The 22605-nt window shown below is 57.4% G+C and overlaps 1 protein-coding gene across 2 annotated transcripts in view; it reads left to right on the top strand.

Annotated features, from left to right (window-relative positions):
• FAM219A (family with sequence similarity 219 member A) overlaps positions 1 to 22605 on the top strand; it is a 165314-nt gene that overhangs the window by 64935 nt on the left and 77774 nt on the right. For both annotated transcript variants that reach the window (XM_063957491.1, XM_063957490.1), the window contains exon 2: positions 19030 to 19129. In XM_063957491.1, coding sequence (XP_063813561.1) covers positions 19030 to 19129 — 100 coding nt within the window. The remainder of the gene's footprint in view (positions 1 to 19029; positions 19130 to 22605) is intronic.

The raw sequence follows: 22605 nt of genomic DNA, 5'->3' as shown, positions 1-22605 counted from the left end.
TCCTGTCCCTTTCTCCTGCCCAGGTTCCCGTCCCTTTCTCCTGCCCAGGTTTCTGTCCCTCCCTTTCTCCTACCCAGGTTCCCGTCCCTTCCTTTCTCTTACCCAGGATCCCGTCCCTCCCTTTCTCCTACCCAGGTTTCTGTCCCTCCCTTTCTCCTACCCAGGTTCCCGTCCCTTCCTTTCTCTTACCCAGGATCCCGTCCCTTCCTTTCTCCTGCCCAGGTTCCCATCCCTTCCTTCCTCCTGCCTAAGGTCACATCCCTCCCTTTCTCCTACTCAGGTTCCTGTCCCTTCTTTTCTCCTGTCCATGTTCCCGTCCCTCCCTTTCTCCTACCCAGGTTCCTGTGCCTTCCTTTCTCCTTCCCAGGTTCCAGTCCCTTCCTTTCTCCTGCCCAGGTTCCCATCCCTTCCTTTCTTCTTGCCCAAGTTCCCATCCCTTCCTTCCTCTTGCCCAAGGTCCCGTCCCTTCCTTTCTTCTACACAGCTTCCTGTACCTTCCTTTCCCCTGCCCAGGTTCCAGTCCCTTCCTTTCTCCTACCCAGGTTCTAGTCCCTTCCTTTCTCCTACCCAGGTTCCCGTCCCTTCCTTTCTCCTGCCCAGGTTCCCGTCCCTCCCTTTCTCCTGCCCAGGTTCCCGTCCCTCCCTTTCTCCTACCCAGGTTCCAGTCCCTTCCTTTCTCCAAGCCAGGTTCCCGTCCCTCCCTTTCTCCTGCCCAGGTTCCCGTCCCTTCCTTTCTCCTGCCCAGGTTCCCGTCCCTCCCTTTCTCCTGCCCAGGTTCCAGTCCCTTCCTTTCTCCTAGCCAGGTTCCCGTCCCTCCCATTCTCCTACCCAGGTTCCCGTCCCTCCCATTCTCCTAGCCAGGTTCCAGTCCCTCCCTTTCTCCTGCCCAGGTTCCCGTCCCTTCCTTTCTCCTGCCCAGGTTCCCGTCCCTCCCTTTCTCCTACCCAGGTTCCAGTCCCTTCCTTTCTCCTAGCCAGGTTCCCGTCCCTTCCTTTCTCCTGCCCAGGTTCCCGTCCCTCCCTTTCTCCTGCCCAGGTTCCCGTCCCTCCCTTTCTCCTACCCAGGTTCCAGTCCCTTCCTTTCTCCTAGCCAGGTTCCCGTCCCTCCCTTTCTCCTGCCCAGGTTCCCGTCCCTCCCTTTCTCCTGCCCAGGTTCCCGTCCCTCCCTTTCTCCTGCCCAGGTTCCCGTCCCTCCCTTTCTCCTGCCCAGGTTCCCGTCCCTCCCTTTCTCCTGCCCAGGTTCCCGTCCCTCCCTTTCTCCTGCCCAGGTTCCCGTCCCTCCCTTTCTCCTGCCCAGGTTCCCGTCCCTCCCTTTCTCCTGCCCAGATTCCCGTCCCTCCCTTTCTCCATCCCTGATTCGGACAATTTCTCTTCCCTTTACTCAGACAAGTCTTTGTGCATTGATACTGTATGTGACATGTATAGTGAGTGTGTGTTTCCTGCTTTGTGATGCGGTCGGTGCTTTATGTAGGGTGGGTATCATGTAACAAGACGTCTCCTGTCTTCCTGACATCAGTCTGGACCTTCAGGCTTGTGGCTGAGCTAGCAGCCCATACATCACCCGCTGATGCTCGGTGTGACTGTACGTCTGGCCGGTTGGCAGGTCACCTGAATAATGATCCTGTATGTGCTTCACTGCTCGCTCCCTGCAGAACACTGTCCCATCTGCTCATGTTCATTAACCTCACACTTCACCGAGTCTTGGGTGTGCGGCAGAGCTGAATGTTACCACCGCGTTATACCTGGCTGCACAAGAGACGTCTGTGCCAGTCATCTCCGCTGCCAGCTGTGCCCAGTGCATTCAGTGGGTAAATGCATCCCGCTCCCAAATCCAACCGTGAGGAGGAGGTGACCTGTAATTCGCCCCTGTTATAGGAATCTGCATTAAACAACTGAAATCTCATTATGTAATTAACGTTCACCCTTGGGCCACCGCTGGCAGATATCACCTTGACGCCCTTTACTGAGCCCTTTTCTGTTCCTGCACAATCCGGGGCCTTTAGTTATTAACCGTTCCTGTAGCCAGACGCGTCACGGTGCATACGGATGAGCCGCAGCTCTGGGGCCGCCTCTCTGGAGACGGATTTCCCTGTCATCCGTCCCTGGTTCCTTTCCTCAGCAGGAAAAGCCGGATGCACGCAGACGCCAGTCTCTCTGATCTTTCCGGGTGACTGGAAGGACCCGCAGCCTTTATCTGTATGGAAATATCCGTCCTGCTTCTGTGCGTCCGTTCTGTAATGTCATCTCCAGGACCTGATTTGCACAGATTGGATTCAGGGGCCCTGCGGCAGGGAAGGTCCTCTCCTCCAGTACGCCAGTCAGGGGAATCGCACAGCCCATTATCTGTAAATGCTTCAAGAAACCAGCTGAATGCTAAAGATCCTGTCACTGCAGGTGTAGGCAGCTGTCCAGAGACTGGTTGTTTCCTCCTGTCACCCCGGGGGCTGGATGGCCTTCCCTTTCCCTGGATAGCAGACCGGCTCTGCTTACCCAGAAAATAATATGGAAGTTGCTCAGTGCACATTGCCATATGTGCTCAGCCGTCTGACGCCCCTATTGCTGGACTCCGATAAGTACAATAGCACAAGTTACATACTGTATGGTACATTAGACTATAGTGTGTATATAATGCAGATTGTGTGGCTGATAACCGTCAGTATGTACAATACATTATGCTGCCCCATATACTGGGTCATGTCCAAGCAGTCTCGTGCGTCAATGCGCATTCATGGCTTCTGATTTATCTCACCGTCACATACAGTAGCGCTTTGTGTGGTATGGTGTCCGGTCTCAATGCTGACATGTTTTGAATGTCAACAGTAAAAATGCCGACATATTTATAGTAACCTGTTGACATTTGTAAGGTTAAACTAAAATTTGCCAAATAATTCACGTTATCGGTCTGCATTGTGAACATGTGTAAATGTCAACGTGTTTTCTGTCGCCGTAACGCTCATGTCGACATTTACACCTTCTGCTGTCAGAACATGTTGACATTTTGGTGTTGACATTGAGACTGTCGACATTCCGAAAATCGCCTTTTCATATCGCAACCGCGTGTGGTACGCTTGTAGAGCAGACGGGGCTTCCGCTGTGTCCCCTGCAGTGTGAGTCCGGTGTGATGCGCAGTGTGAGTCCGGTGTGATGCGCAGTGTGAGTCCGGTGTGATGCGCAGTGTGAGTCCGGTGTGATGCGCAGTGTGAGTCCGGTGTGATGCGCAGTGTGAGTCCGGTGTGATGCGCAGTGTGAGTCCGGTGTGATGCGCAGTGTGAGTCCGGTGTGATGCGCAGTGTGAGTCCGGTGTGATGCGCAGTGTGAGTCCGGCGTGATGCGCAGTGTGAGTCCGGCGTGATGCGCAGTGTGCATGCAGTGAGTATGCAGATACAGCCGCTATTACACACTATATAGGCATGCCGCATATAATTTCAATCAGCAGAAGCTTCTCATGCGTCCCATAGCATTTGCGTTAAAAATTTTTTTTTTTAAATGCTCAGCGGTACCAAGTCATACAGAATGCGTTATGTGTAACACGACTTGTAGCGCACAGACCAAGGATGTAAGAGGACACCTCTGTGTGCAATTGCCGCTATTTACCAGACAGTAACACCGGAGTAGCTCACCTCTCTCCCTGTGCCCCCACTCCCTCTCTCTCTCTCCCTGTGCCCCCACTCCCTCTCCCTGTGCCCCTACTCCCTCTCTCTGTGCCCCTACTCCCTCTCTCTGTGCCCCCACTCCCTCTCTCTCTCTCTCTCTCTCTCCCTGTGCCCCCACTCCCTCTCTCTCTCTCCCTGTGCCCCTACTCCCTCTCTCCCTGTGCCCCCACTCCCTCTCTCTCTCTCTCCCTGTGCCCCCACTCCCTCTCCCTCTCTCTGTGCCCCTACTCCCTCTCTCTGTGCCCCTACTCCCTCTCTCTGTGCCCCCACTCCCTCTCTCTCTCTCTCTCTCTCTCCCTGTGCCCTCACTCCCTCTCTCTCTCCCTGTGCCCCTACTCCCTCTCTCCCTGTGCCCCCACTCCCTCTCTCTCTCCCTGTGCCCCTACTCCCTCTCTCTTTGCCCCCACTCCCTCCCTCTCTCCCTGTGCCCCTACTCCCTCTCTCTGTGCCCCCACTCCCTCTCTCTGTGCCCCCACTCCCTCTCTCTCCCTGTGCCCCCACTCCCTCTCTCTCTCCCTGTGCCCCCACTCCCTCTCTCTCTCCCTGTGCCCCCACTCCCTCTCTCCCTGTGCCCCCACTCCCTCCCTCTCTCCCTGTGCCCCTACTCCCTCTCTCTGTGCCCCCACTCCCTCTCTCCCTGTGCCCCCCTCCCTCTCTCTCTCTCTGCCCCTACTCCCTCTCTCTGTGCCCCCACTCCCTCTCTCTCTGTGCCCCCACTCCCTCTCTCTCTGTGCCCCTACTCCCTCTCTCTGTGCCCCTACTCCCTCTCTCTCTGTGCCCCTACTCCCTCTCTCTCTGTGCCCCTCTCCCTCTCTCTCTGTGCCCCCACTCTCTCTCTCTCTGTGCCCCCCTCCCTCTCTCTCTGTGCCCCCACTCCCTCTCTCTCTCTGTGCCCCTACTCCCTCTCTCTCTGTGCCCCTACTCCCTCTCTCTGTGCCCCTCTCCCTCTCTCTCTGTGCCCCCACTCTCTCTCTCTCTGTGCCCCCACTCTCTCTCTCTCTCTCTCTCTCTGTGCCCCCACTCCCTCTCTCTCTGTTCCCCCACTCCCTCTCTCTCTGTGCCCCCCACTCCCTCTCTCTCTGTTCCCTCACTCCCTCTCTCTCTGTGCCCCCCCACTCCCTCTCTCTGTGCCCCCCACTCTCTCTCTCTCTCTGTGCCCCCACTCTCTCTCTCTCTGTGCCCCCTCTCTCTCTCTCTGTGCCCCCACTCTCTCTCTCTGTGCCCCCACTCTCTCTCTCTCTCTCTCTCTCTCTCTGTGCCCCCACTCCCTCTCTCTCTCTGTGCCCCACACTCCCTCTCTCTCTCTGTGCCCCACACTCCCTCTCTCTCTCTGTTCCCACACTCCCTCTCTCTCTCTGTTCCCCCACTCCCTCTCTCTCTGTGCCCCCACTCCCTCTCTCTCTGTGCCCCTACTCCCTCTCTCTCTGTGCCCCCACTCCCTCTCTCTCTGTGCCCCCCCCTCCCTCTCTCTTTGTGCCCCCCCCTCCCTCTCTCTCTGTGCCCCCACTCCCTCTCTCTCTGTGCCCCCACTCCCTCTCTCTCTGTTCCCACACTCCCTCTCTCTCTGTGCCCCCACTCCCTCTCTCTGTGCCCCCACTCCCTATCTCTGTGCCCCTACTCCCTCTCTCTGTGCCCCTACTCCCTCTCTCTGTGCCCCTACTCCCTCTCTCTGTGCCCCTACTCCCTCGCTCTGTGCCCCCCTCCCTCTCTCCCTGTGCCCCCACTCCCTCTCTCTCTCTGCCTCCCACTCCCTCTCACTCTGTGCCTCCCACTCCCTCTCTCTCTCTGTGCCCCCCACTCCCTCTCTCTCTGTGCCCCCCACTCCCTCTCTCTCTCTCTCTCTCTCTCTGTTCCCCCACTCCCTCTCTCTCTGTTCCCCCACTCCCTCTCTCTCTGTGCCCCCACTCCCTCTCTCTCTGTTCCCCCACTCCCTTTCTCTCTGTGCCCCCACTCCCTCTCTCTCTATGCCCCCACTCCCTTTCTCTCTGTGCCCCCACTCCCTCTCTCTCTGTGCCCCCACTCCCTCTCTCTCTGTGCCCCCACTCCCTTTCTCTCTGTTCCCCCACTCCCTTTCTCTCTGTTCCCCCACTCCCTTTCTCTCTGTGCCCCCCCTCCCTCTCTGTGCCCCCCACTCCCTCTCTCTCTCTGTGCCCCCCACTCCCTCTCTCTCTGTGCCCCCCACTCCCTCTCTCTCTCTCTGTGCCCCCACTCCCTCTCTCTCTGTTCCCCCACTCCCTCTCTCTCTGTGCCTCCCACTCCCTCTCTCTCTGTGCCCCCCACTCCCTCTCTCTCTGTGCTCCCCACTCCCTCTCTCTCTGTGCCCCCACTCCCTCTCTCTCTGTGCCCCCACTCCCTTTCTCTCTGTTCCCCCACTCCCTTTCTCTCTGTTCCCCCACTCCCTTTCTCTCTGTGCCCCCCCTCCCTCTCTGTGCCCCCCACTCCCTCTCTCTCTCTGTGCCCCCCACTCCCTCTCTCTCTGTGCCCCCCACTCCCTCTCTCTCTCTCTGTGCCCCCACTCCCTCTCTCTCTGTGCCCCCCACTCCCTCTCTCTCTGTGCCCCCCACTCCCTCTCTCTCTGTGCCTCCCACTCCCTCTCTCTCTGTGCCCCCCCACTCCCTCTCTCTCTGTGCTCCCCACTCCCTCTCTCTCTGTGCCCCCCACTCCCTCTCTCTCTGTTCCCCCACTCCCTCTCTCTCTCTCTCTCTCTCTCTCTGTTCCCCCACTCCCTCTCTCTCTGTTCCCCCACTCCCTCTCTCTCTGTTCCCCCTCTCCCTCTCTCTCTGTGCCCCCACTCCCTCTCTCTCTGTTCCCCCACTCCCTTTCTCTCTGTGCCCCCACTCCCTCTCTCTCTGTTCCCCCACTCCCTTTATCTCTGTGCCCCCACTCCCTCTCTCTCTGTTCCCCCACTCCCTTTCTCTCTGTTCCCCCACTCCCTTTCTCTCTGTGCCCCCCACTCCCTCTCTCTCTCTGTGCCCCCACTCCCTCTCTCTCTGTGCCCCCCACTCCCTCTCTCTCTCTCTGTGCCCCCACTCCCTCTCTCTCTGTTCCCCCACTCCCTCTCTCTCTGTGCCCCCCACTCCATCTCTCTCTGTACCCCCCACTCCCTCTCTCTCTGTGCCCCCCACTCTCTCTCTCTCTGTTCCCCCCACTCCCTCTCTCTCTGTTCCCCCCACTCCCTCTCTCTCTGTGCCCCCCACTCCCTCTCTCTCTGTGCCCCCACTCCCTCTCTCTCTATTCCCCCCTCCTTCTCTCTCTGTGCCCCCACTCCCTCTCTCTCTCTGTGCCCCCACTCCCTCTCTCTCTGTTCCCCCACTCACTCTCTCTCTCTGTGCCCCCACTCCCTCTCTCTCTGTTCCCCCTCTCCCTCTCTCTCTGTTCCCCCTCTCCCTCTCTCTCTGTTCCCCCTCTCCCTCTCTCTGTGCCCTCCCTCTCTCTCTGTGCCCCCCACTCCCTCTCTCTCTGTGCCCCCCACTCCCTCTCTCTCTCTGTGCCCCCCACTCCCTCTCTCTCTGTGCCCCCACTCCCTCTCTCTCTGTGCCCCCACTCCCTCTCTCTCTGTGCCCCCACTCCCTCTCTCTCTCTGTGCTCCCTCTCTCTCTGTGCCCCCCACTCCCTCTCTCTCTGTGCCCCCCACTCCCTCTCTCTCTGTGCCCCCCACTCCCTCTCTCTCTGTGCCCCCACTCCCTCTCTCTCTGTGCCCCCACTCCCTCTCTCTCTGTGCCCCCACTCCCTCTCTCTCTCTGTGCTCCCTCTCTCTCTGTGCCCCCCACTCCCTCTCTCTCTGTGCCCCCACTCCCTCTCTCTCTGTGCCCCCACTCCCTCTCTCTCTGTGCCCCCACTCCCTCTCTCTCTCTGTGCTCCCTCTCTCTCTGTGCCCCCCACTCCCTCTCTCTCTGTGCCCCCACTCCCTCTCTCTCTGTGCCCCCACTCCCTCTCTCTCTGTTCCCCCACTCCCTCTCTCTCTCTGTGCTCCCTCTCTCTCTGTGCCCCCCACTCCCTCTCTCTCTGTGCCCCCCACTCCCTCTCTCTCTGTGCCCCCCACTCCCTCTCTCTCTGTGCCCCCCACTCCCTCTCTCTCTGTGCCCCCACTCCCTCTCTCTCTGTGCCCCCACTCCCTCTCTCTCTGTGCCCCCACTCCCTCTCTCTCTGTGCCCCCACTCCCTCTCTCTCTCTGTGCCCCCTCTCTCTCTCTCTGTGCTCCCTCTCTCTCTGTGCCCCCCACTCCCCCTCTCTCTGTGCCCCCCACTCCCTCTCTCTCTGTGCCCCCCACTCCCCCTCTCTCTGTGCCCCCCACTCCCTCTCTCTCTGTGCCCCCCACTCCCTCTCTCTCTGTGCCCCCACTCCCTCTCTCTGTGCCCCCACTCCCTCTCTCTGTGCCCCCACTCCCTCTCTCTGTGCCCCCACTCCCTCTCTCTCTGTGCCCCCCACTCCCTCTCTCTCTGTGCCCCCACTCCCTCTCTCTCTATTCCCCCCTCCTTCTCTCTCTGTGCCCCCACTCCCTCTCTCTGTGTCCCCACTCCCTCTCTCTCTGTTCCCCCACTCACTCTCTCTCTCTGTGCCCCCACTCCCTCTCTCTCTGTTCCCCCTCTCCCTCTCTCTCTGTGCCCCCTCTCCCTCTCTCTCTGTTCCCCCTCTCCCTCTCTCTGTGCCCCCCCTCTCTCTCTGTGCCCCCCCTCTCTCTCTGTGCCCCCCCTCTCTCTCTGTGCCCCCCACTCCCTCTCTCTCTGTGCCCCCCACTCCCTCTCTCTCTGTGCCCCCCACTCCCTCTCTCTCTGTGCCCCCACTCCCTCTCTCTCTGTGCCCCCACTCCCTCTCTCTCTCTGTGCTCCCTCTCTCTCTGTGCCCCCCACTCCCTCTCTCTCTGTGCCCCCCACTCCCTCTCTCTCTGTGCCCCCCACTCCCTCTCTCTCTGTGCCCCCACTCCCTCTCTCTGTGCCCCCACTCCCCCTCTCTCTGTGCCCCCACTCCCTCTCTCTCTGTGCCCCCCACTCCCTCTCTCTCTCTGTGCCCCCACTCCCTCTCTCTCTGTGCCCCCACTCCCTCTCTCTCTGTGCCCCCCACTCCCTCTCTCTCTGTGCCCCCCACTCCCTCTCTCTCTGTGCCCCCACTCCCTCTCTCTCTGTGCCCCCACTCCCTCTCTCTCTGTGCCCCCACTCCCTCTCTCTCTCTGTGCTCCCTCTCTCTCTGTGCCCCCACTCCCTCTCTCTCTGTGCCCCCACTCCCTCTCTCTCTGTGCCCCCACTCCCTCTCTCTCTGTGCCCCCACTCCCTCTCTCTCTCTGTGCTCCCTCTCTCTCTGTGCCCCCCACTCCCTCTCTCTCTGTGCCCCCCACTCCCTCTCTCTCTGTGCCCCCACTCCCTCTCTCTCTGTGCCCCCACTCCCTCTCTCTCTGTGCCCCTACTCCCTCTCTCTCTGTGCCCCCACTCCCTCTCTCTCTCTGTGCTCCCTCTCTCTCTGTGCCCCCCACTCCCTCTCTCTCTGTGCCCCCCACTCCCTCTCTCTCTGTGCCCCCCACTCCCTCTCTCTCTGTGCCCCCCACTCCCTCTCTCTCTGTGCCCCCACTCCCTCTCTCTGTGCCCCCACTCCCTCTCTCTCTGTGCCCCCACTCCCTCTCTCTCTGTGCCCCCCACTCCCTCTCTCTCTGTGCCCCCACTCCCTCTCTCTCTATTCCCCCCTCCTTCTCTCTCTGTGCCCCCACTCCCTCTCTCTCTCTGTGCCCCCACTCCCTCTCTCTCTGTTCCCCCACTCCCTCTCTCTCTCTGTGCCCCCACTCCCTCTCTCTCTGTTCCCCCTCTCCCTCTCTCTCTGTTCCCCCTCTCCCTCTCTCTCTGTTCCCCCTCTCCCTCTCTCTCTGTGCCCCCCCCCTCTCTCTCTGTGCCCCCCACTCCCTCTCTCTCTGTGCCCCCCACTCCCTCTCTCTCTGTGCCCCCCACTCCCTCTCTCTCTGTGCCCCCCACTCCCTCTCTCTCTGTGCCCCCCACTCCCTCTCTCTCTGTGCCCCCCACTCCCTCTCTCTCTGTGCCCCCCACTCCCTCTCTCTCTGTGCCCCCACTCCCTCTCTCTGTGCCCCTACTCCCTCTCTCTGTGCCCCTACTCCCTCTCTCTGTGCCCCTACTCCCTCTCTCTGTGCCCCCCTCCCTCTCTCCCTGTGCCCCCACTCCCCCTCTCTCTGTGCCCCCACTCCCTCTCTCTGTGCCCCAACTCTCTCTCTCTCTGTGTGTGCCCCCACTCTCTCTCTCTCTCTCTCTCTGTGTGCCCCCACTTCCTCTCTCTCTGTGCCCCCACTCCCTCTCTCTCTGTGCCCCCACTCCCTCTCTCTCTGTGTCCCCCACTCCCTCTCTCTCTCTGTGCCCCCACTCCCTCTCTCTCTGTGCCCCCACTCCCTCTCTCTGTGCCCCCACTCCCTCTCTTTCTGTGCCCCCACTCCCTCTCTCTCTGTGCCCCCACTCCCTCTCTCTCTGTGCCCCCACTCCCTCTCTCTGTGCCCCCACTCCCCCTCTCTCTGTGCCCCCACTCCCTCTCTCTCTGTGCCCCCCACTCCCTCTCTCTCTCTGTGCCCCCACTCCCTCTCTCTCTGTGCCCCCACTCCCTCTCTCTCTGTGCCCCCCACTCCCTCTCTCTCTGTGCCCCCCACTCCCTCTCTCTCTGTGCCCCCCACTCCCTCTCTCTCTGTGCCCCCACCCCCTCTCTCTCTGTTCCCCCACTCCCTCTCTCTCTGTGCCCCCACTCCCTCTCTCTCTGTGCCCCCACCCCCTCTCTCTCTGTTCCCCCACTCCCTCTCTCTCTGTGCCCCCACTCCCTCTCTCTGTGCCCCCACTCCCTCTCTCTGTGCCCCCACTCCCTCTCTCTCTGTGCCCCCACTCCCTCTCTCTCTGTGCCCCCACTCCCTCTCTCTGTGCCCCTACTCCCTCTCTCTGTGCCCCCCTCCCTCTCTCCCTGCGCCCCCACTCCCTCTCTCTCTGTGCCCCCACTCCCTCTCTCTCTGTGCCCCCACTCCCTCTCTCTGTGCCCCAACTCCCTCTCTCTCTGTGCCCCCACTCTCTCTCTCTCTGTGCCCCCACTCTCTCTCTCTCTCTCTGTGTGCCCCCACTCCCTCTCTCTCTGTGCCCCCACTCCCTCTCTCTCTCTGCGCTTCCATCCACTCTGTCTCTCTTTCTCTGTTCCCCACCTTCTCTCTCTGTTCCCCCACCCTCTCTCTCTGTGCCCCCACTCCCTCTCTCTCTCTCTCTGTGCCCCCACTCCCTCTCTCTCTCTCTGTGCCCCCACTCCCTCTCTCTCTGTGCCCCCACTCCCTCTCTCTCTGTGCCCCCACTCCCTCTCTCTCTGTGCCCCCACTCCCTCTCTCTCTGTGCCCCCACTCCCTCTCTCTCTCTCTGTGCCCCCACTCCCTCTCTCTCTGTGCCCCCCACTCCCTCTCTCTCTGTGGCCCCCACTCCCTCTCTCTCTCTCTGTGCCCCCACTCCCTCTCTCTCTCTCTGTGCCCCCACTCCCTCTCTCTCTCTCTGTGCCCCCACTCCCTCTCTCTCTCTCTGTGCCCCCACTCCCTCTCTCTCTCTGTGCCCCCACTCCCTCTCTCTCTGTGCCCCCACTCCCTCTCTCTCTGTGCCCCCACTCCCTCTCTCTCTCCCTGTGCCCCTACTCCCTCTCTCCCTGTGCCCCCACTCCCTCTCTCTCTCTGTGCCCCCCACTCCCTCTCTCTCTCTGTGCCCCCACTCCCTCTCTCTCTCTCTCTGTGCCCCCCACTCCCTTTCTCTCTGTGCCCCCCACTCCCTCTCTCTGTGCCCCCACTCCCTCTCTCTCTCTCTGTTCCCCCACTCCCTCTCTCTCTGTTCCCCCACTCCCTCTCTCTCTCTGTGCCCCCACTCCCTCTCTGTTCCCCCACTCCCTCTCTCTCTGTGCCCCCACTCCCTCTCTCTCTGTGCCCCCACTCCGTCTCTCTCTCTGTGCCCCCCACTCCCTCTCTCTCTCTGTGCCCCCACTCCCTCTCTGTGCCCCCACTCCCTCTCTGTCTCTGCCCCCCACTCCCTCTCTGTGCCCCCCACTCCCTCTCTCTGTGCCCCCCACTCCCTTGCTCTCTCTGCCCCCCACTCCCCCTCTCTCTCTGTGCCCCCACTCCCTCTCTCTGTGCCCCCACTCCCTCTCTGTACCCCCACTCCCTCTCTCTCTGTACCCCCACTCCCTCTCTCTCTGTGCCCCCACTCCCTCTCTCTCTGTGCCCCTACTCCCTCTCTCTCTGTGCCCCTACTCCCTCTCTCTCTGTGCCCCTACTCCCTCTCTCTCTGTGCCCCCACTCCCTCTCTCTCTGTGCCCCCACTCCCTCTCTCTCTGTGCCCCCACTCCCTCTCTCTCTGTGCCTCCCACTCCCTCTCTCTCTGTGCTCCCACTCCCTCTCTCTCTCTCTGTTCCCCCACTCCCTCTCTCTCTCTCTCTCTGTTCCCCCACTCCCTCTCTCTCTCTCTGTTCCCCCACTCCCTCTCTCTCTCTCTGTTCCCCCACTCCCTCTCTCTCTCTGTTCCCCCACTCCCTCTCTCTCTGTGCCCCCCACTCCCTCTCTCTCTCTGTGCCCCCACTCCCTCTCTCTCTCTGTGCCCCCACTCCCTCTCTCTCTGTGCCCCCACTCCCTCTCTTTCTGTGCCCCCCACTCCCTCTCTCTCTCTCTCTCTCTCTGTGCCCCCACTCCCCCTCTCTCTCTCTCTCTCTCTCTCTCTCTCTCTGTGCCCCCACTCCCTCTCTCTCTCTCTGTTCCCCCACTCCCTCTCTCTCTCTGTTCCCCCACTCCCTCTCTCTCTGTGCCCCCACTCCCTCTCTCTCTGTGCCCCCACTCCCTCTCTCTCTGTGCCCCTACTCCCTCTCTCTCTGTGCCCCCACTCCCTCTCTCTCTGTGCCTCCCACTCCCTCTCTCTCTGTGCTCCCTCTCTCTCTCTGTTCCCCCACTCCCTCTCTCTCTCTCTGTTCCCCCACTCCCTCTCTCTCTGTTCCCCCACTCCCTCTCTCTCTGTTCCCCCACTCCCTCTCTATCTGTGCCCCCCACTCCCTCTCTCTCTGTGCCCCCACTCCCTCTCTCTCTCTGTGCCCCCACTCCCTCTCTCTCTCTGTGCCCCCACTCCCTCTCTCTCTGTTCCCCCACTCCCTCTCTTTCTGTGCCCCCCACTCCCTCTCTCTCTCTCTCTCTCTCTCTCTCTGTTCCCCCCACTCCCCCTCTCTCTCTCTCTCTCTCTCTGTTCCCCCCACTCCCTCTCTCTCTCTGTTCCCCCACTCCCTCTCTCTCTGTGCCCCCCACTCCCTCTCTCTCTCTGTGCCCCCCACTCCCTCTCTCTCTCTGTGCCCCCCACTCCCTCTCTCTCTCTGTGCCCCCCACTCCCTCTCTCTCTCTGTGCCCCCACTCCCTCTCTCTGTGCCCCCCACTCCCTCTCTCTCTGTGCCCATCACTCCCTCTCTCTGTGCCCCCACTCCCTCTCTCTCTCTGCCCCCACTCCCTCTCTCTCTGTGCCCCCACTCCCTCTCTCTCTGTTCCCCCACTCCCTCTCTCTCTGTTCCCCCACTCCCTCTCTCTCTGTGCCCCCCACTCCCTCTCTCTCTCTGTTCCCCCACTCCCTCTCTCTCTGTTCCCCCACTCCCTCTCTCTCTGTGCCCCCCACTCCCTCTCTCTCTGTGCCCCCCACTCCCTCTCTCTCTGTGCCCCCACTCCCTCTCTCTCTGTGCCCCCCACTCCCTCTCTCTCTGTGCCCCCACTCCCTCTCTCTCTGTGCCCCCACTCCCTCTCTCTCTGTGCCCCTACTCTCTCTCTCTCTGTGCCCCCCACTCCCTCTCTCTCTCTCTCTGTGCCCCCACTCCCTCTCTCTGTTCCCCCACTCCCTCTCTCTCTGTGCCCCCACTCCCTCTCTCTCTGTGCCCCCACTCCCTCTCTCTCTCTGTGCCCCTACTCCCTCTCTCTGTGCCCCCACTCCATCTCTCTCTGTGCCCCCACTCCATCTCTCTCTGTGCCCCCACTCCCTCTCTCTCTGTGCCCCCACTCCCTCTCTCTCTCTGCGCTTCCATCCACTCTCTGTCTCTCTTTCTCTGTTCCCCACCTTCTCTCTCTGTTCCCCCACCCTCTCTCTCTCTCTCTCTCTCTGTTCCCCCACCCTCTCTCTCTCTCTGTGCCCCCACTCCCTCTCTCTGTTCCCCACCTTCTCTCTCTATGCCCCCACCCTCTCTCTGTTCCCCCACCCTCTCTCTCTCTCTGTGCCCCCACTCCCTCTCTCTCTCTGTTCCCCACCTTCTCACTCTGCGCTTCCATCCACTCTGTCTGTCTTTCTCTGTTCCCCACCCTCTCTCTGTTCCCCCACCCTCTCTCTCTCTCTCTGTGCCCCCACTCCCTCTCTCTCTCTGTTCCCCACCTTCTCACTCTGCGCTTCCATCCACTCTGTCTGTCTTTCTCTGTTCCCCACCCTCTCTCTGTTCCCCCACCCTCTCTCTCTCTCTCTCTCTCTCTCTCTGTGCCCCCACTCCCTCTCCCTCTGTTCCCCACCTTCTCACTCTGCGCTTCCATCCACTCTCTGTCTGTGTCTCTCTCTGTTCCCTACCTTCTCTCTTTGTGCCTCCACTCCCTCTCTCTGTTCCCCACCTTCTCACTCTGCGCTTCCATCCACACTCTGTCTGTCTCTCTCTGTTCCCCACCCTATCTCTCTGTTCCCCCACCCTCTCTCTCTGTGCCCCCTCTCTCTCTCTCTCTCTCTCTCTCTCTTCTGTTCCCCACCTTCTCTCTCTATGCCCCCACCCTCCCACTCGGTGCCCCGACCCCGTTAGTGATCACCCAGCGGTAATTATCCAGGCAGTGAGAGGCGTATAAAGCTGATTTAGTGTAACGGTAGCACACACTGTAACAGTGCCCTCCGGAATACCGCGGTTGCATTTCTCTATGCGCGCTCTATTCCTCGCTAGTTTAAGTTGCCCCTGACAAGGTCAGTTGTGTCTTTTGTGCAGAAGAATCTCCCTATACTACAGCCCTGATCCGAGAATAACAAAATCCAATAACTGCACAGTCCCCAAGTGGAAAATAAGTTGGTTTCTCGCTAATTAGGACTATGAAATTGCTGCGGGTTGTGTGGAGGTTTGTCGTTCCGGGAAGTTGTGGGAGAGAGAACGTCTACAAGACGAGAAATTGTACTCACTTTTTTTTATAAAACTTTTATACTTCTTTGCGTAAGGTTTCAATAAAATACTAATACTTGGATGTCTAGATATTGGGGCTTTAACCAGTGGCCCTCCAGCCTCAGCATGCCCTGCCTCAGTTTTAGCATGCCTTAATAGCAAAACTGTGGCAGGGAATGCTGGGATATGTCGTTCCACAGCAGCTGGAGGGCCGCAGGTTGAAGACCCATGGTCTACTGTGTCCTGTCACTTCACCTGTCTACAGGTGAGTAGGAAGGAGAGGAATACCTTCAGGAAAGCAAAAGGGAGGGGTGTGCCTACAGGTGTGCAGGAAGGAGGTGTATGCAGGAGTAAGGGGTGTGCCTACAGGTGTGCCTACAGGTGTGCAGGAAGGATGGGTGTGCCTACAGGTGTGCAGGAAGGAGGGGTGTGCCTACAGGTTTGCAGGAGTGAGGGGTGTGCCTACAGGTTTGCAGGAGTGAGGGGTGTGCCTACAGGTGTGCAGGAAGGAGGGGTGTGCCTACAGGTTTGCAGGAGGAAGGGGTGTGCCTACAGTTGTGCAGGAAGGATGGGTGTGCCTAGAGGTGAGCAGGAAGGAGGGGCATGCAGGAGGAAGGGGTGTGCCTACAGGTGTGCTGGAAGGAGGGGTATGCAGGAGGAAGGGGTATGCCTACAGGTGTGCAGGAAGGAGTGGTGTGCAGGAGTGAGCCGTATGCAGGAGTGAGGAGTGAGCCTACAGGTGTGCAGGAAGGAGGGGTGTGCCTACAGGTGAGCAGGAGGGAGGGGTTTGCAGGAGTGAGGGGTGTACCTACAGGTGTGCAGCAAGGATGGATATGCAGGAGTGAGGGGTGTGCCTACAGGTGTGCAGGAAGGAGGGCTGTGCCTACAGGTGTGCAGCAAGGAGGGGTATGCAGGAGTGAGGGCTGTGCCTACAGGTGTGCAGCAAGGAGGGGTGTGCAGGAGTGAGGGGTTTGCCTACAGGTGAGCAGGAAGGAGGAGTGTGCCTTCAGGTGTGCAGGAGTGAGGGGTATGCAGGAAGGAGGGATATGCAGGAGGAAGGGGTGTGTCTACAGGTGAGCAGGAGGGAGGGGTTTGCCTACAGGTGTGCAGCAAGGAGGGGTATGCAGGAGTGAGGGCTGTGCCTACAGGTGTGCAGCAAGGAGGGGTATGCAGGAGTGAGGGGTGTGCCTACAGGTGAGCAGGAAGGAGGAGTGTGCCTTCAGGTGTGCAGGAGTGAGGGGTATGCAGGAGTGAGGGGTGTGCCTACAGGTGTGCAGGAAGGAGGGGTGTGCCTACAGGTGAGCAGGAGGGAGGGTTATGCAGGAGTGAGGGGTATGCCTGCTGGGGCGCAACAAGGAGGTGTGTTTACAGGTGTGCAGCAAGGATGGGTATGCAGGAGTGAGGGGTGTGCCTACAGGTGAGCAGGAAGGAGGAGTGTGCCTACAGGTGTGCAGGAGTGAGGGGTATGCAGGAGTGAGTGGTGTGTCTACAGGTATGCAGTAGGAAGGGGTGTGTCGAGGGGTATGCAGGAGGAAGGGGTGTGTCTACAGGTGTGCAGAAAGGAGGGGTATGCAGGAGGAAGGGGTGTGCCTACAGGTGTGCAGGAAAGAGGGGTATGTAGAAGGAAGGGGTGTGCCTACAGGTGTGCAGGAAGGAGGGGTATGCAGGAGTGAGGGCTGTGCCTACAGGTGTGCAGCAAGGAGGGGTATGCAGGAGTGAGGGGTGTGCCTACAGGTGAGCAGGAAGGAGGAGTGTGCCTTCAGGGGTGCAGGAGTGAGGGGTATGCAGGAGGAAGGGGTGTGTCTACACGTATGCAGAAAGGAGGGGTATTCAGGAGGAAGGGGTGGGCCTAGAGGTGAGCAGGAGAAAAGTTTATGCAGGAGTGAGGGGTGTGCCTACAGGTGTGCAGGAAGGAGGGGTGTGCCTACAGGTGAGCAGGACGGAGGGTTATGCAGGAGTGAGGGTTGTGCCTGCTGGGGCGCAGGAAGGAGGGGTGTGCCTACAGGTGTGCAGTAAAGAGGGGTGGGCCTACAGGTGTGCAGCAAGGATGGGTATGCAGGAGTGAGGGGTGTGCCTACAGGTGAGCAGTAAGGAGGGGTGTGCCTACAGGTGTGCAGCAAGGAGGGGTATGCAGGGGTGAGGGGTGTGTCTACAGGTGAGCAGGAAGGAGGAGTGTGCCTACAGGTGTGCAGGAGTGAGGGGTATGCAGGAGTGAATGGTGTGTCTACAGGTATGCAGGAAGGAGGGGTATGCAGGAGGAAGGGGTGTGCCTACAGGTGAGCAGGAAGGAGGGGTATGCAGGAGGAAGGGGTGTGCCTACAGGTGTGCTGGAAGGAGGGGTATGCAGGAGGAAGGGGTATGCCTACAGGTGTGCAGGAAGGAGTGGTGTTCCTACAGGTGAGCAGGAGGGAGGGGTATGCAGGAGTGAGGCATGAGCCTACAGGTGTGCAGGAAGGAGGGGTGTGCCTACAGGGGAGCAGGAGGGAGGGGTTTGCAGGAGTGAGGGGTGTACCTACAGGTGTGCAGCAAGGATGGGTATGCAGGAGTGAGGGGTGTGCCTACAGGTGTGCAGGAGTGAGGGCTGTGCCTACAGGTGTGCAGCAAGGAGGGGTGTGCAGGAGTGAGGGGTGTGCCTACAGGTGAGCAGGAAGGAGGAGTGTGCCTTCAGGTGTGCAGGAGTGAGGGGTATGCAGGAAGGAGGGATATGCAGGAGGAAGGGGTGTGTCTACAGGTGAGCAGGAGGGAGGGGTTTGCCTACAGGTGTGCAGCAAGGAGGGGTATGCAGGAGTGAGGGTTGTGCCTACAGGTGTGCAGCAAGGAGGGGTATGCAGGAGTTAGGGGTGTGCCTACTGGTGAGCAGGAAGGAGGAGTGTGCCTTCAGGTGTGCAGGAGTGAGGGGTATGCAGGAGGAAGGGGTGTGTCTACAGGTATGCAGGAAGGAGGGGTATTCAGGAGGAAGGGGTGTGCCTACAGGTGAGCAGGAGGGGGGGTTTATGCAGGAGTGAGGGGTGTGCCTACAGGTGTGCAGGAAGGAGGGGTGTGCATGCAGGAGTGAGGGGTGTGCCTGCTGGGGCGCAGGAAGGAGGTGTGTTTACAGGTGTGCAGCAAGGATGGGTATGCAGGAGTGAGGGGTGTGTAGGAAGGAGGAGTGTGCCTACAGGTGTGCAGGAGTGAGGAGTATGCAGGAGTGAGTGGTGTGTCTACAGGTATGCAGTAGGAAGGGGTGTGTCGAGGGGTATGCAGGAGGAAGGGGTGTGTCTACAGGTGTGCAGAAAGGAGGGGTATGCAGGAGGAAGGGGTGTGCCTACAGGTGTGCAGGAAAGAGGGGTATGTAGAAGGAAGGGGTGTGCAGGAAGGAGGGGTATGCAGGAGGAAGGGGTGTGCCTACAGGTGAGCAGGAGGGGGCATGTCCACATTTTGACTGTCGATAGAACATCCATGTTGATATGGAGACATAATATTGATGCTATTGGGGGTATTCCTGCGCTTTCTGCCAGTTTGCAGGATGTATTAACATTCAACCTATTCAAAGTCCGGCGTGATTTTTTGACTTGTCGAAAAATCTGGCCGGGCGAAAACCACGTGGATCGGCTTGTCTTGTCAAATTCGCGGGCATTTCCGACAGTTTTTTGGTCCGTTTTCACCCATGCCGATACGACAAAAAAATAAAAATAAAATGCATGGGGAAAACAGAGCAGGGAAACATGGCTGCACAGGAATATCTCTATGGGGCCTATTCATTATCACGAGGGGATACATAACTCCCGGAGCACCTCTGTATTGTACCTGTAATGGGATGGATGCTCACCACTAATTACCAGCGGTGAAAGTGTGCACCACCGGGCAGGGTAAGTGCGCAGGTGTGAGCGGGGTACACGCTTGTGCACAGAGACAGCTGATGGAGCGAAGGGATCCCGCTACACACTCCAGAGCGTCTTCAGATCTGAGTGTGCTGAATTCGGGGCGAGCACGTTGGGCCCTCAGTAATGAATAGGCCTGGTACTTCATACACGCATTGCTGGGCACATATCAGCTAGGGAGAGCCAGTCAGGATGTACAGTAAGTTGCTCTGCGTTCACCAGCTGGGGGACTGCTGTGCCCTCCGCCTGCTTACACTCTGAAGGAAGAGTGGGCGCGGAGAGGTGTAATATGCTAAAGTACTTCACAACATTAATTATACTCAGATTCTTCTTTCTGTGCACAATGATGATGGCTGTATAACCGGAATTTCCCTTCTCCCACAGGACCCTGCGGCAGCAGCGATATCAGATGGAGACTGTGATATCAGAGAGGGGGAAACGGTGTCAATGAATTATAAGCCTTCCCCGCTGCAGGTCAAGCTAGGTAAGTGGCTGTGAGAGTACAGCATGACTGATATACAACCTTCTATGGGTCATTCCATGCCAAATCATCACACAAAAAGTAACGTGTCAACAGGGACGTCTTTTCGTATGGGCTCAATGGGCTCTTGCCCAAGGGCCCCAGGAGTAAAAGGGCCATAGACCAATAGCTGAAGGTCCCCTCTTTCCAGGGGTACCAGATTTTGGAAAATCGGCCTTGGAGAACCGGAGATATCCGACTTCAAAGCAGTGGTCCCCATCCAAGCCTATTAATTGCTTTGCCCAGACAGATATCTCTGGTTCTGTCTGACTTAGAGTTTTTCTGAGGGTATAATCCAAAAGCTGGGACTCTCCCCTTTTGGTGGACACTGGCAGCTTGTCTATACTATGCCCAGAACCAGAGATATCAGCCTTCAAGCAGCTGGTCCCTGCTCCAGCTCCACACGCCTAATACACAGTTTTATATTATCGTCGTAGATTACTCTGGCCCCTGACCTCTGATCCCCCTAGTCCCCAGCACCTCCTGAAAGGTGAGACTCTCTAGTTTGTTTTATCCCATTATAGCTAAGAAATCTATTTCCAGGAACTGGATGGAGATATCTGCAGTAAAGCAAGCTGCCCCCACCAGAAAATGATGAATATTAAGCCCACTCCACTATCAACCCCTCCCCTACGTATTAAACACCCCTTACCACCCTGTAAGTCATGTACCGGTCCCCTTCATTCAGCCCAATGTCCCCTTCTACAGTTTAGTGTTCTCCTTCCTGCCCCATCTGTGCAGTAAAGGAGTAATTAGCAGAAATGATTTCTCCAGGTCCTACGTGCTGAGCGAAGGATAGAACACACCCTACCCACCGCGGGACATCAAAACTGCCGCTGACAGCACCCCCCACCCCTACCACTGGAGGATGGGTAGGGGCCCCAGTGCATTGTTGTGCCCAGGGGCCTACACTGCTGTTAAGACAGCTCTGCGTGTCAACCCGGCTGTCTCAGATGTTGTTGAAATTTGGAAGGATGATAGACGACATAAAGTTACTTTCATATGTAAACGTTTAGCCCTCAGTGATACAAAGTGTTCTTACAGCAGGGCTGCACACAATGTAACGTTTATCCTTCCCAGGTCAACTCAAAAATATCATAACTTTGCTTCTAATTGTGGCAGAACGTCCATGTTGGTCATGATTTGAAGCTAAGGAACCATAGTTTTCATAAAAAATAGTTTTAGATTTAAATAATGACTTTTACATTTCAAGGTCACATGATGTGACCTTTGACCTTGAATATCTCATTTTAGTATTAAAATTGGGCCAATATTCGGGAGTTTGCAATCGCATCTCAGATACTGAATCAAGAATATGAACTTTGTATATGTGTGTCAACAAGAGAATAATGTCGCTATATGGACATAGGACACTACACCCCAACATGACCTGACCGCTGGCCATGACCATAATACATATATTATACCCTATACAGACATAGGACTCTACACCTTCAACATGTCCTGACCATAATACATCTATTACACCCTATACAGACATAGGACACTACACCCTCAACATGACCTGACCACTGGCCATGACCATAATACATCTATTACACCCTATACAGACATAGGACACTACACCCTCAACATGACCTGACCACTGGCCATGACCATAATACATCTATTACACCCTATACAGACATAGGACACTACACCCCCAACATGACCTGACCGCTGGCTATGACCATAATACATCTATTACACCCTATACAGACATAGGACACTACAGCCCTAACATGACCTGACCACTGGCCGTGACCATAATACATCTATTACACCCTATACAGACATAGGACACTACACCCCCAACATGACCTGACCACTGGCAATGACCATAATACATCTATTACACCCTATACAGACATAGGACACTACACCCCCAACATGACCTGACCACTGGCAATGACCATAATACATCTATTACACCCTATACAGACATAGGACACTACACCCCCAACATGACCTGACCCCTGGCCATGACCATAATACATCTATTACACCCTATACAGACATAGGACACTACACCCCCAACATGACCTGACCCCTGGCCATGACCATAATACATCTATTACACCCTATACAGACATAGGACACTACACCCCAACATGACCTGACCACTGGCCATGTCCATAATACATCTATTACACCCTATACAGACACAGGACACTACACCCCCAACATGTCCTGACCACTGACCATGACCATAATACATCTATTACACCCTATACAGACATAGGACACTACACCCCCAACATGACCTGACCACTGGCCCTGACCATAATACATCCATTACACCCTATACAGACATAGGACACTACACCCCCAACATGACCTTACCACTGACCATGACCATAATACATCTATTACACCCTATACAGACATAGGACACTACACCCTCAACATGACCTGACCACTGGCCATGACCATAATACATCTATTACACCCCATAGAAACATAGGACACTACACCGCCAACATGACCTGATCTCTGGACATGACCATAATACATCTATTACACCCTATACAGACATAGGACACTACACCCCCAACATGACCTGACCCCTGGCCATGACCATAATACATCTATTACACCTTATACAGACATAGGACACTACACCCTCAACATGACCTGACCACTGGCCATGACCATAATACATCTATTACACCCTATACAGACATAGGACACTACACCCCCAACATGACCTGACCCCTGGCCATGACCATAATACATCTATTACACCTTATACAGACATAGGACACTACACCCCAACATGTCCTGACCACTGGCCGTGACCATAATACATCCATTACACCCTATACAGACATAGGACACTACACCCCCAACATGACCTTACCACTGACCATGACCTTACCACTGACCATGACCATAATACATCTATTACACCCTATACAAACATAGGACACTACACCCTCAACATGACCTGACCACTGGCCATGACCATAATACATCTATTACACCCTATACAGACATAGGACACTACACCCCAACATGTCCTGACCATGACCATAATACATCTATTACACCCTATACAGACATAGGACACTACACCCCCAACATGACCTGACCACTGGCTGGGACCATAATACATCTATTACACCCTATACAGACATAGGACACTACACCCCCAACATGACCTGACCCCTGGCCATAATACATCTATTACACCCTATACAGACATAGGACACTACACCCCCAACATGTCCTGACCCCTGGCCATAATACATCTATTACACCCTATACAGACATAGGACACTACACCCCCAACATGTCCTGACCCCTGGCTGGGACCATAATACATCTATTACACCCTATACAGACATAGGACACTACACCCCCAACATGACCTGACCACTGGCCATAATACATCTATTACACCCTATACAGACATAGGACACTACACCCCCAACATGACC

This window comes from Pseudophryne corroboree, chromosome 1 (genome assembly GCF_028390025.1).
Source record: "Pseudophryne corroboree isolate aPseCor3 chromosome 1, aPseCor3.hap2, whole genome shotgun sequence".
In the NCBI taxonomy this organism is placed as follows: domain Eukaryota; kingdom Metazoa; phylum Chordata; class Amphibia; order Anura; family Myobatrachidae; genus Pseudophryne; species Pseudophryne corroboree.
This window is presented reverse-complemented; position numbering and strand designations above follow the sequence as displayed.